The following is a 13874-nucleotide window of genomic DNA, read 5'->3' on the forward strand; positions in this document are numbered from 1 at the left end:
CACCCACCAGCAGATCAAAGTAAATATTTAGCACACCACCAACACAAGGGCACCAAAATTGAGAAAAAGATCTAAGGAATTTAAGGATTTAATATTATTTTCTTTAGAGATGATTTTTTTCACAACTGAAAAAGCAAGCAAAAAGTATTGAGATGTTGACCACACACTGCTGGCTGCTGCTGTTTAGTCACTAAACACCGCTGGCTGCTGCTGTTTAGTCACTAAGTCATGTCTGACTCTTTGCAACCCTGTGGACCGTAACCCGCCTGGCTTCTCTGTCCATGAGCTTTCCAGGCAAGAATACTGGAGTGGGTTAGCCAGTGATCAAACCTGCGTCTCCTGCACTGGAGGCAGATTCTTCACCACTGAGCCACCTGGGGAGCCCCTGACCATATATTACTTCCTTTTCTATTTCAGGTACTTTACATAAGCCAGCCTTATTAGACACGTGCATATACGCTCGGTTTGATGTTACCAACAAGACAATGCAGACAACAATTTCAGGGTTTCTTAGACTTATTTCCACTCATGTCTATGTGTGTGACATTGTTTTTATTTTGGATGCTAACTGGAGCTAGGCATCTGGATACTCTGCCCAATAACTGGCCAGCTGCCAAAGGTTCTTAATGCAGGGGCTCACGGTCCAGGGGGTCTGGTCAAAGCTGCTATGACATCTCCACCAAGCTCAAAAACCTCCGAGGGCAGGGACTCATTATGGCCCTACTTCTGGCAAGGCCACCCACCCACCCACCCATCCATCCATTCACTCACTCACTCAGAAAGATTTACTGAGCAATTGCTATGTGCCATGCACTGCTTGAGGACTAGGAAGCAGCCTTGAAGATGACTTTAAAAACTCTCCCTGCCCCTGGAGGAAACAGACAATAACGTTTATTAAGTGCATTTCAAATGGTGATAGATGCATGGAGAAAAATAAAGATGGGCAAGGTATAGACAGACAGAGAAGAGCAAGTACAAGGGCCCTGGAACTCCCCTGGTGGCCCAGTGGTTAGGAATCCGCCTTTCAATGCAAGTGGACACGGGTTCGATCCTGGTCGGGGAACTAAGATCTCACATGCCATTGGGCAACCAAGTCTGTGTGCTGCAATGAAGATCCTCCATGCTGCAACTAAGACCCAGCACAGCCAAATAAATACATAAACATTAAAAAAAAAAAAGTTTACAAAGGCTCTGGGGCAGGACTGTGGCTAGTAACTTCAAGGAACAAGAAAGGAAGCCAGCCAAGGTAGCTGAAGGAGAGTCAGCAAAAACAGAGGAATGGGGTAGGAGGCTAGGAAAAAAACAAGCTTGGCCACATAGGGCCTATGGGGAATGGTGTTACCATACTTGAGTTAAGGTGGGAACTGAGGGGTATTCTGAGCAGAAGAATGACATCATCTGCCTCAGATTTAACAGGATCTCTCTGGGCAGCCCTATGGCTATTTTTGTCCTTGAGCTACACAAGTCAGTCTGGCTGTATCCCACGGCAGAACATCACGTATCAGGTCACATCGTCCTGCAGTGATGGAAATATTCTATAATTGTACCGTTTGATATGGTAAACATGAGTGGCCACTGCATAACTGAAATATGGCTGGTGAGACTAAGAAAACGGATTTTTAATTTTATCAGACTTTATTTGATTTACGCTTTACAGCTACATATAGCTAGTATCTGGGCTTCCCTTGTGGCTCAGCTGGTAAAGAATCCACCCTCAATGCGGAAGACCTGGGTTCAATCCCTGGGCTGGGAAGATCCCCTGGAGAAGGGAAACGCCAACCCACTCCAGTATTCTGGCCTGGAGAATTTCATGAACTGTATAGTCCATGGGGTTGCAAAGAGTCGGACTCAACAGAGTGACTTTCACTTCACTTCACTTCATAGCTAATAGCTGGACAACACAGAGGGGCCTCATTCATAGGAGCCCAGTGTCTAGTCTGAGAGAGGAGGAGCCAGGGCCTTGAGAGCTTCCTCCATCTGCCAGACGTGAGAACTGCAGGGCAGGGAGGACCTGCATGAGTCACACCACTGGGCACCTGGGTGGGGCACCTGGGGAATGACTGGGTCCAAGGCTTTATGACCAGACAAGCAAACAGCCTTCAGGAGCAGTGACTAACTGCTTAGGGCAATTGGAGTCATGCAGGCCCCAGAACCCAGGTCTCCTGGTCTCCAAGCTGGTAGGGCACACAGTGGGCTGTCCACAGAGCAGTTACTGTGATCCTGTCTGTCTAAGGAGGTGACAAGACTACCCGGTGGTTAAGTGCACTGGCTCCACAGCCTGCTGCCTGGATTCTAACCCCAGCTCCACTTGCTATCTGTGTGACCTGGCAAGTTTCTTGACCATGCTATGCCTCAGTTTTCCCACCTGTAAAATAGGGGCAGCAGTTCCCATCTCACATAGCCATCTTAAGGATTAAATGGCTATTGTATGTCAAGTGCTTAGAAAAGAGGACAGCAAACCTTTTCTGTAAAGAACCAGATAATAAATACTATTTACCATGCAGTCTCTGTCACAACTATTCAACCTGCCACTGCAGCAGCCATAATCCATAAATGAATGTGTATGACTGTTTTCTAATGAAACTTCATAAAAACAGGTGGTGGTTCAGACTAGGCCCATGGGTTGTAGGAGACTCAGGTTCAATTCCTGGGTCAGAAAGACCCTCTAGAGATGGAAATGGCAACCTACTCCAGTATTCTTGCCTGGGAAATCCCATGGACAGAGGACGTCGAGTGCTCTTGCCTAGGAAATCCCATGGACAAAGGACGTCGACAGGCTACAGTTCATGGGGTCGCAAAGAGTCAGAAACGACTTAGCAACTAAACAACACAACAGTAGTTTGCAGACCCCGAGCTGAAAGCAGTGCCCAGCATACTGTGCTATGTACTTGAAGCCAGGACTCTGGTTATTTACTGATGAATTTAATGTAGTCTGCAGTGGGAGGAGGAGGTCTTGCTAAGGATTCCCTAGATGGAATTTATCTTCCTTGACTAGGACCTCTCCAAAAATGATTTCCAACATTCCTGGAAGTGATAATAACCATATTCGCCTTTACTGAGCATTTACTATGTGCCATGATTATGTCAAACCCTTTACATAGTTATCTCCTGTGACCCTCAGGACGGGTTTTTCTTACATTTTGCTCTCATTTTGCATACAGAAAGTTCAGAGAAGACAAGAGCTTTGTCCAAGGCTGACTTAAGGTCCAAATCATGAGGGCAAAGACCTCAGCATGTCTTACTCACCCTTATACCCCTGGTGATTAGCGTGGGGTTGGCACATAACAGTTGCTAAAAAAACATGTCACAGATACACAGATACAGTTGCTCTAGATTTGCAACATTAACTTCCTTCTGCTTCAGTAGCTTGCCAAGTAACTTCTCAGGGCCTCAGTTTCCAGGGAAGTAAAATGGGCAAGTAATACCACCTACTTGATGGCATCACTGACTCAATGGCATGACCAGCTCGATGGACATGAGTTTGAGCAAGCTCCGGGAGTTGGTGATGGACAGAGAGGCCTGGCGTGCTGAAGTCCATGAGGTTGCAAAGAGTCGGACACAACTGAGCGACTCAACTGAAACTGAATACCACCTATACTGAGTGGAATTCCAGAAAGTTACACATGCGAGTCCCAAATTCACCTGCTAAGGGAGTCTGCCAGACCTTCAGGAACCAGCTCCAGCTTGCTGCGCTCATCCCGTCTCCTCTCCAAGCTCCAGCCCGAGGCCTCTTCAGATGCACACAGGTCCTCCCCACCTCTGCCCTCTGCTCCCCTCACCGCCCCTCTTGAATGCTCTTCCCACCTGATCTTCCCACTCACCTGCACTGGCTCCTCTGCATCCCTGGACCTCAGCTCAGTGGTCCCTCCTGGAGAGCCAGCAGGCAGCTGCTCTCCTCTCTATACCATCACCTGTTTATCTCCTTCTCAGCAGCTATGCTTAGCTGTCTCTGACCCTATTTCCCTCTGTCTCCCCTGTTAGATTAGAAGCTTCATGAAAGCACGTCCCTCGCCCGCTTCTTTCATCACTGGGCTCACACCTGGTACATGCGTTTGGCTCAGAGTCAATTTCTGGCCTCCTCCTAGGAGGAGGGTGGGGGCAGGCCCACAGAAGGACTGGGTGGTCCTACAGCCAAACAATGCTTCTTTTAAAAGCAGTCAGACTGCAACAAAGTTTACAGCACTGAAAAGTCATTTCCCCCTTTTATATCTTAAATTCTTTACTTCCTGAAAAAAACAAACCAAAAAAAGCCACTGAGGGCCTTTGGGCCTAATCTGGGCCTGAGCTGCTGGGCAGACGGAGCTCTCGGCCTCTTTTAGACAGAGAGGGAAAAAAATCACTCAGGTCAGATGGCTGGCTCACCGGAGAAACACTTCAGTCTGTGTCCGGACCTGAACAAGAGTCCTCCCACCCAGGACACCTTTGAGGAGTGACCTGGATGAATGGACCCAGCAGATAAAGTAAAAACATAAAACCAGAAAAACCACTACAGGTCAAATGGTTACTTGTCTTCAAATTTCATACAATCCGTCAGACTAAATTAGCCCACAAAATAGCTGTTAAACTACATAAGTGTCTATCAGGTAATGGTAGAACACCTGCAGTCATCAAACCTTATAATACTGGGCTAGAAAAGGCCCTAATAAGCATAATGATAACGTGTAATAATCAAACCAAGAGCTACCATTCAACCCCATTTGACAAGCTTATCGCATTAAATCCTTTCAGTGACACTAGCAGACCAGGCTATGAAGATATTTTGTTTCATACTTTGAATGCACTACAAGGTGCTGAATCGCACACTTCAAAACGGGTGATTTTGTTACGTGAATTATACCTCGATCCTCCCCTAAGAAAGGCACTGCGTGCATGCTAGCTGAAGGACTCCTGACTGGAACAGCATGTAGTTACCTTAGACATACTGCACACCTCCTTTACGGGCTGGTATTAAGTCCTGAAGGGCTGGAACAGTGTTTCTGGGCACAAGTAGTCAGAGTAATTCTGAGTCATGAGAGAGGAAGGGGGAAGGAGCCTCTATGGGTTATTGTAATTTTAGAGGGTCTAAAATATTTGGGAAAAGCTTTTGAGATAGACTTTATGGGACACTGTCTAAACTTCATGGAACAGAGGGAATTTCATAACATTGCCTAAGACTCTCCAGGCCAACCATCCTTTTTCATTTCGATTATTCCAGAATCATGGTGTCCTCTAAAATAAGGGATGCCCAAACAAACCACTATACATACAACTGACTACCAGCAAGGATGCGAAATGTGAAGACTCTGCGGATGTTTGTCATCTTGTAGGAACACAAAGGGACTTTCCAGGTGGCCCTAGTGGTAAAGAATCTACCTGCCCAGGGTAGATTCTACCTACCCAGGGATGTGGGTTTGATCCCTGAGCCGGGAAGATCCTCTGGAGGAGGAAATGGCAACCCAGACCAGTATTCTTGCCTGGGAAATGCCATGGACAGAGGAGCCTGGCAGGTTACAGTCCATGGGGCTGCAAAGAGTCAGACACAACTGAGCGACTGAACACAGGGGAACAGAGACATCATAGCAACAGTTAATGCTGACATGATCCATGGCAGTAGTCCCCAGGATGCACTCCCTCCCCCCAGGAGGAGTACAATATTCTCCTCCCAATATTCATGCCTTTAAACGGGCCCCACTCACACTGAACAGGGCTGACCCATGGGAACAAAACAAGTAACAGAGTGATTTCTAAGACCAGCTCATATAAGACACTGCAGCTTCGGCCTTGCTCTCTCTTGTATCATCTGCTCTGGAAGAAGCCGGCCACTGTGTCTTGAGGACACTTAGACAGCCCTCTGTGAGGTCCACACGGAGAGGAACTGAGGCCTCCTCTCAACAGCCAGGGTCTGCCCATCCATGTGAGCAAGTCACCTTGGAAGGGATCCGCCAGCCCCAGGCAAGCGTTCGGATGACTGCATGGCTACGCTGGCCGACCCCACGAATGCAACTTCATAAGAGACTCTGGGCCAGGAAAGCTGAGACAGGTCATTTCCCAATTCCTGACCCACAGAAACTGGGAGATAGGTGATTACTATTGTTCTAAGCTTCTAAACGTGGGGATAATTTGTTACACAGTGTAGATAACTGATATAAGCACTTATTTATGTACATTATCTGAATCCTTGAAATGACCCCTGAAGTAGGTTTTATCATTATTTAATCCATAAGGAAACTGAGGCACCAAGCACTTATGTGCCTTTCTCAAGGACAAAACCAGGAAATGGGAAAAAGAGGATGGGCATCTGGGAGTCCAGAGTCTAGACTCGAAACCAACTACACTACAGCTGCCACTGTGGCTGCAGGTATGAGGCAGGAGATGACCCCTAGGCTAGGCATTTACAACTGGCCTCCTGTTCGGCCTCCTGTTCAGCCTCCTGGCATGAGAAGACGGGCTCCAGCCCCCTGTTTATATCTCCCGAAGCAAGAGACATCAGGCTCCAGGACTACCTATTTATGACCGGACTCCTGTCTATATTTCGAGATCTACACCTTGATATGGAAAGCAGCAACTGGAATAGGGTTAATAACCAGACATTAGTCATTTTTATGGCAGGGACAGAGTGAGATTAAACCCTTTAAAGGGTCGTATATTTCCCATCCCTGGGGCAAGGAAGACATTGGGAGTCAAAAAGGAGGAGACATCACCCCATAATATGTGATGCTAGGGGTGTCCTTAGGCCTCTGGGCTGAAATCCATGTTGGAAAAAAGTTGGACACCTACGTAGGAGAGGTCTACATAAGTGACTTAACCACCTCTTTTCTGCATTCCTCCTCACTAGGGGGAATGTCCAAACCCTTTCTCTATGGGTGTGCATCTCTGCTTTTCTTCCATCTTAACTGAACCACTTCTCTCCATTTTCTCCCTCTTGTAGTTGTGCTGTATCTCTAATATTAAACACTGTACCTGCACTTACAGTTTTTGCCTCTGTGAGAAAAGAATTTCCCTTGAGGGCAAAGATCCAGGGAACAATAGCTTTTAGCCTCCAGCCCTTGCAGGTCTGGTGGTGGCTAGGATTCCTGGTGTTCATCCAGGCTGCTACTGCTACTGCTGCTAAGTCACTTCAGTCGTGTCTGACTCTGTGTGACCCCATAGATGGCAGCCCACCAGGCTCCCCCATCCCTGGGATTCTCCAGGCAAGAACACTGGGGTGGGCTGCCATTTCCTTCTCCAATGCATGAAAGTGAAAAGTGAAGGTGAAGTCGCTCAGTCGTGTCCGACCGTCAGCGATCCCATGGACTACAGCCTTCCAGGCTCCTCCGTCCGCTACCCAGGTTCAATTCCTGGGCAGAGAATTAAGATCTTGCTTCATGCTACCACTCACTGCTGCCTCAGAGAAATCAGGTACAGTCAAATCATTCATTTATTCAATGAATGTTTAGCAGGTACCATGTGCCGGACGCTGTTCTACATCCCAGAGGAACAAGAAAAAGCCTCTGCTTTTCGTGTCACCCACAGTCTAGAAGGGAAAAGAGCTAAATAAATGAGGAAATGTTCAAACCAGATGACTTCAGATGGTACTAAGTGCTTTTGAAGGTATAAGCAAGGTAACTGGTCAGGGTAAGAAAGATGGGGCCACTTCTGCAGACAAGACTCCAGAGGTCTGTCTCTCTGATGTTACAAGTGAGCAGAGACCTAACAGGAAGCAAAATGAGGCACCATATGAAAATCAAAGAGAAATGTACTCCAGGCAAAGAGCAGCAGAAGTAAAGGTCCTGAGGCAGAAATGACATTGATATGCTGGAGGAATGACAAGGCAATCAGTGTAACTGGAGCAAGATGGGCTAAGGGTAAGGCTGGAGGTGAGGAGAACCTGCAGAGGTGGGCTGGGGTCCTTGTTGGAGGCCGTAAGTTGATTCTCAGAGCAGTGCGAAGCCACTGTTAAGTTTCAATTAAGAAAGGAAGTATTTTTGTTTAGTGAAACAACACTTAGTTTTACTAAGTGAAAGTGTTGGTTGCTCAGTCATGTCTGATTCTGCAGCCCCATGGACAGTAGCCCATCAAGCTCCTCTGCCCATGGAATTTTCCAGACAAGAATACTGGAATGGGTAGCCATTCCCTTCTCCAGGGGATCTTCCAGACCCAGGGATCAAAAGTGGGTCTCCTGCATTGCAGGCAGATTCTTTACTGTCCGAGTCACTAGGGAAGCCCTGTTTAGCCACCAAGTCGCATCCAACTCTTTTGCGACCCCATGGACTGTAGCCCAACAGGCTCCTCTGTCCATGGGATTTCCCGGGCAGGAATACTGGAGTGAGTTGCCATTCCCTTCTCCAGCGGATCTTCGAGACCCAGGGATCAAACCCTGGTCTTGTGCACTGGCAGGAGAATTCTTTACCACTGAGCCAAGCAAGTATATTGTTTATTCAACTATAAGAAAGAAAGAATGCCATTTGTGCAACACATATGGACCTAGAGATTATCATACTAAGTGAGGTAAGTCAGAAAAAGAAAGACAAATACCATACGGTATAACTTATATGTAGAATCTAAAATACAACACAAATGAACTTACCTATGGAACAGAAACAGATTCACAGACACAGAACAGGCTTGGGGCTGCCAAAGGGAAAGAGGTTGGGGGAAGGATGGATTGGGAGTTTGGGATTAGCAGATGCAAACTATTACATACAGAATGGATAAAACAATAGGATCCTATAGTGCAGGAAACTATATTCAATGTAATAAACCATGAGAAAAAAATAAGGCAAGCATTGTGATCTGTTTTATCGTTAAGAAGGATACACATTTCCCATTTCTATAAACCAGATGCCCCTTTGTCTCCTGCCTCCCTCCAGCTGTCCTCTCATGATGCTCATACAGTGCGTCATGGTTTACAAAGTGCAACAAAGTTATAAACACAGTCCTTTCTGAGTTCCCCACTCATGCTTGAGCGTACAAGGTCATAAAATATCATCTCTCCAAGGGAAGCGAAAGTGAAAGTTACTCAGTCTTGTTTGACTCTTTGCGACCCCTTGGACTATACAGTCCATGGAATTCTCTAGGCCAGAATACTGGAGTGGGTAGCCTTTCCCTTCTCCAGGGGAATCTTGACTACACAGTCCATGGGATTCTCCAGGCCAGAACACTGGAGTGCGTAGCTGTTCCCTTCTCCAAGGGATCTTCCCAACCCAGGAATCGAACCACAGTCTCCTGCACTGCAGGCAGAGAGAGGAACCTTTTAATTAGAGGTGCTAGTTATAATACTTATGAAAAGATGCTTAAAGATCCCTGTGAACACCCAGCAAAGATCTAAAAAAGATGAATCTCACGCCTTCTGTACGGGAAACCAGTGTTGGCATCTTAAATGTGATGAATTGTGACAAAATAAGAGCAATAAAAAATCAAGTGGAAAGTACTTAAACAGCTGTTACTGAAAGGCTGAAATTGAGCTGATCAGTTCAATTCAGTTCAGTCGCTCAGTCGTGTCCGACTCCTTGCGAATCCATGAATTGCAACACGCCAGGCCTCCCAGTCCATCACCATCTCCCAGAGTTCACTCAGATTCATGTCCATCGAGTCAGTGATGCCATCCAGCAATCTCATCCTCTGTCGTCCCCTTCTCCTCCTGCCCCCAATCCCTCCCAGCATCAGAGTCTTTTCCAATGAGTCAACTCTTCGCATAAGGTGGCCAAAGTACTGGAGTTTCAGCTTTAGCATCATTCCTTCCAAAGAAATCCCAGGACTGATCTCCTTCAGAATGGACTGGTTGGATCTCCTTGCAGTCCAAGAGACTCTCAAGAGTCTTCTCCAACACCACAGTTCAAAAGCATCAATTCTTTGGCGCTCAGCTTTCTTCACAGTCCAACTCTCACATCCATACATGACCACTGGAAAAACCATAGCCTTGACTAGATGGACCTTTGCTGGCAAAGTAATGTCTCTGCTTTTCAATATGCTATCTAGGTTGGTCGTAATTTTTCTTCCAAGGAGTAAGCGTCTTTTAATTTCATGGCTGCTAACAACACTATTAACAATGCATTATGTTATATATATATGCCTCAGTCGTGTCCGACTCTTTGCGACCCCATGGACTGTAGCCCGCCAGGCTTCTCTGTCCAGGGATTCTCCAGGCAAGAATACTGGAGTGGATTGCTGTTTCCTTCTCCAAAGGATCTTCCCAACCCAGGGATCGAACATTGATCTCCATTTCAGGCAGATTTTTAACCATCTGAGCTACAGGGAAGTTGTTATAATGCATTAGAAAATTATTAACATCAATCCCAGGCTGACTTCTTTATTCTGATCCCTGTGTAAGTTCCCAGAGTTTGGGTCTCTCGAGGTGTTTCTCTCTTTTTTATCTTCTAAATGTTGAGATCAATCCAATTAGAAAGGTCCAAAGCCCAAATCTACACATATATTTTACTGTAAATCCTTGTAACAAAATCTCTGTTCTCAAACTAAAAGAGAAAAAAACGCTCTGGATAAAACTTCACAGAGGGGTCTTGCATTTTGTTAAGGGCAAATATAAAATACAAATGCTAGAAGGAAGCCTGCTGGGTGCTGAAAACGTCACTGTCTTGACTGAGTAGCAGTTCTGCACATTTATGTAAAAATTCACAGAGCTATACACTTTCTTAACTTTTACCCAAGGGAAAAGGGAAAAGCATATAATACTTGCCTGGCTACCACTGATAGTGTCTTTCTTGTATCAGGCACTGCGCTAGGCACTTCACACATTTTTCTCTCAACTAATCCTACCAACAGTTTATTCCCATTTTACTGAAGAAGCTTAGGTTCAGAGAGGTAAGTCACTTACCAAAGATCACACAGAGATCAACAGCCCAGGCAGAATTCAGTTCTAAGCCCATCTAATGGTAAAGCCTCATGTGTTTGGGAGGCAGTCACCTCGAATTACAATGTGAGGACTAGCTGGGCTCTCAGAATCTTTTCATTTAACTTATAGGATGATTTTGAGGCTAGCCGGGGACTCCTCGACCAGCTCTGGGAAGACAAACTCACAGCGATCGGGACTCCCACTCCAGCGCTTCTTTTGGTAGAGAGGTCTCTAAATGGAGTGAGGATGGGCTGGAGGAGCGAGAGCAGGAATAAGAAAGATCCGCTTTCCCCCAAGCCGGGAGGTGGGAAGGGGGCTCGGCCCGCGCGGAGCTCCCAGCACCGCGCGTCCGGGTGCCCGCGTGCCCGCCCGCCGCCTGGAGCCCAGTCCCCGCCGCCCTACCTTGGTGGAGGAAGGGCTGCCTGCTGGGCCTGCCGGGCGGGAGCGCACTGATGCTGGACTCGCTCATGACTGCGCCCCGCGCCCCCGAGAGACCGCCAGAGACCTGCTCCGGCAGGCGCCGCCGCCTCCCGCCCTTCCCTGCCGCAGCCGGGATTCCAGGTTCCGGCGCCGACGTCATAGAGGCGGGGGCGGGGCGCCGGCGCCCTTCCCACGCCCGCCGCGCGGGACCCCCGGAGCCGCGCCGAGCCCGGACGCGAGGTACCGGCCAGGATCGGACGGAGGGTGCAGCCCCACGGCGTCCGGGACCTGGAACGGGAGACGCGGGTGGAGAGCCAGAGGGACCGGGAACGGGCTCCATCCAGCGGCCGCGATAAAGGGCTAACTCCCGGATTTTTAAAAGTGTAATAAACATAACCAGGACTCAGAACAAGTGTATCCAGTAAGTAACTGTTTGGGTACCAAAAAAATAAACCAAGAAGGAATATCTTTGTACGTATTTATAAACACATGACTCGAGTGGGGAGCTGGAAGGCTGGGTGAGAAAGGTTCAAGGAAGGATTTTTCAGTTTATCTCGTTTATCTTTGAACCTTATCCACGTTTCCTCTCTGCCTCTCTCCGTGTACAGTTTAAAAGATAAAATGAAAACGAATTACCGAATATAAAGGCCAAATAAAGAAATGAAATCGTATATGCAGAGTTCCAAAGAATAGCAAGGAGAGATTTAAAAAGCCTTCCTCAGCGATCAATGTAAAGAAATAGAGGAAAACAATAGAATGGGAAAGACTGAAGATCACTTCAAGAAAATTAGAGATACCAAGGGAACATTTCATGCAAAGATGGGCTCAATAAAGGACAGAAGTGGTATGGACCTAACAGAAGCGGAAGATATTAAGAAGAGGTGGCAAGAATACACAGAAGAACTGTACAAAAGAGATCTTCATGATCCAGATAATCACGATGGTGTGATCACTCACCTAGAGCCAGACATCCTGGAAAGTGAAGTCAAGTGGGCCTTAGGCAGCATCATTTCCAACAAAGCTAGTGGAGGTGGTGGAATTCCAGTTGAGCTATTTCAAATCCTGAAAGATGATGCTGTGAAAGTGCTGCACTCAATATGCCAGCAAATTTGGAACACTCAGCAGTTGGCCACAGGACTGGAAAAAGTCCGTTTTCATTCCAATTCCAGAGAAAGGCAATGCCGAAGATTGTTCAGACTACTGCGCAATTGCACTCATCTCACATGCTAGCAAAGTAATGCTCAAAATTCTCCAAGCCAGGCTTCAACAGCATGCGAACTGAGAACTTCCAGATGTTCAAGCCGGTTTTAGAAAAGGCAGAGGAACCAGAGATCAAATTGCAAACATCTGTTGAATCGTAGATGAAGAGAGTTACAGAGAACATCTACTGCTTTATTGACTACGCCAAAGCCTTTGACTGTGGATCACAACAAACTGTGGAAAATTCTGAAAGAGATGGGAATACCAGACCACCTGACCTGTCTCCTGAGAAATCTGTATGCAGGTCAAGTAGCAACAACTAGAACTGGACATGAAACAACAGACTGGCTCCATATCGGGAAAGGAGTACATCAAGGCTGTATATTGTCCCCCTGCTTCTTTAACTTATATGCAGAGTATATCATGCAAAATGCCAGGATGGATGAAGCACAAGCTGGGATCAAGACTGTTGGGAGAAATATCAATAAGCTCAGATATGCAGATGACACTACCCTTATGGTAGAAAGTGAAGAAGAACTAAAGAGCCTCTTGATGAAAGTGAAAGAGGAGAGTGAAAAAATTGGCTTAAAACTCAACATTCAGAAAACTAAGATCATAGCATCTAGTCCCATCACTTCATGGCAAATAGATGGGGAAACAATGGAAACAGTGACAGAGTTTATTTCCTTGGGCTCCAAAATCACTGCAAGTGGTGACTGCAACCATGAAATTAAAAGACACTTGCTCCTTGAAAGAAAAGCTATGACCAACCTAGACAGCATATTAAAAAGCAGAGACATTACCTTGCCAACAAAGGTCCGTCTAGTCAAAGCTGTGGTTTTTCCAGTAGTCATGTATGGATGTGAGAGTTGGACCATAAAGAAAGCTGAGCACCAAAGAATTGATGCTTTTGAACTGTGGTGTTGGAGAAGACTCTTGAGAGTCTCTTGGACTGCAAGGAGATCCAACCAGTCCATCCCAAAGGAAATCAGTCGTGAATATTCTTTGGAAAGACTGATGCTGAAGCTGAAACTCCAATACTTTGGCCACCTGATGTGAAGAACTGACTCCTTGGAAAAGACCCTGTTGCTGGGAAAGAGGAGAAGGGGATGACAGAGGATGAGATGGTTGTATAGCATCACCAACTTGAAGGACGCGAGTTTGAACAAGCTCTGGGAGTTGGTGATGAACAGGGAAGCCTGGTGTGCAGCAGTCCATGGGGTAGCAGAGTGGGACATGACTGAGTGACTGAACTGAATTGAATCATATGTACGTTTGTATGGGGCTTCCCAGGTGGCACTAGTGGTAGATAACCTACCTGCCAATGCAGGAGACATAAGAGACCCGAGTTCGAGCCACTCAGCACATAGCACACATACGTTTGTGTATAATACAGGTAACTGCCAAATTAAATAAATGGGAAAGTGAAAGTGGAGGTCTCTCAGTC

The 13874-nt window shown here is 46.7% G+C and overlaps 1 protein-coding gene across 3 annotated transcripts in view; it reads right to left on the reverse strand.

Annotated features, from left to right (window-relative positions):
- The window catches only part of TMC7 (transmembrane channel like 7), a 54027-nt gene extending 42511 nt beyond the window's left edge, over positions 1-11516 (reverse strand). For 2 of the 3 annotated variants that reach the window (XM_018040999.1, XM_018040998.1), the window contains exon 1: positions 11210-11516. In XM_018040999.1, the coding sequence (XP_017896488.1) occupies positions 11210-11387 (178 nt within the window). In that variant the 5' untranslated portion in view covers positions 11388-11516. Of the gene's footprint in view, positions 1-3821; positions 4028-11209 lie in introns of those variants that run through there. The other variant, XM_018041000.1, reaches the window with a different exon arrangement.

This window comes from Capra hircus, chromosome 25 (assembly GCF_001704415.2).
Source record: "Capra hircus breed San Clemente chromosome 25, ASM170441v1, whole genome shotgun sequence".
NCBI classification, from domain to species: Eukaryota; Metazoa; Chordata; class Mammalia; order Artiodactyla; family Bovidae; genus Capra; species Capra hircus.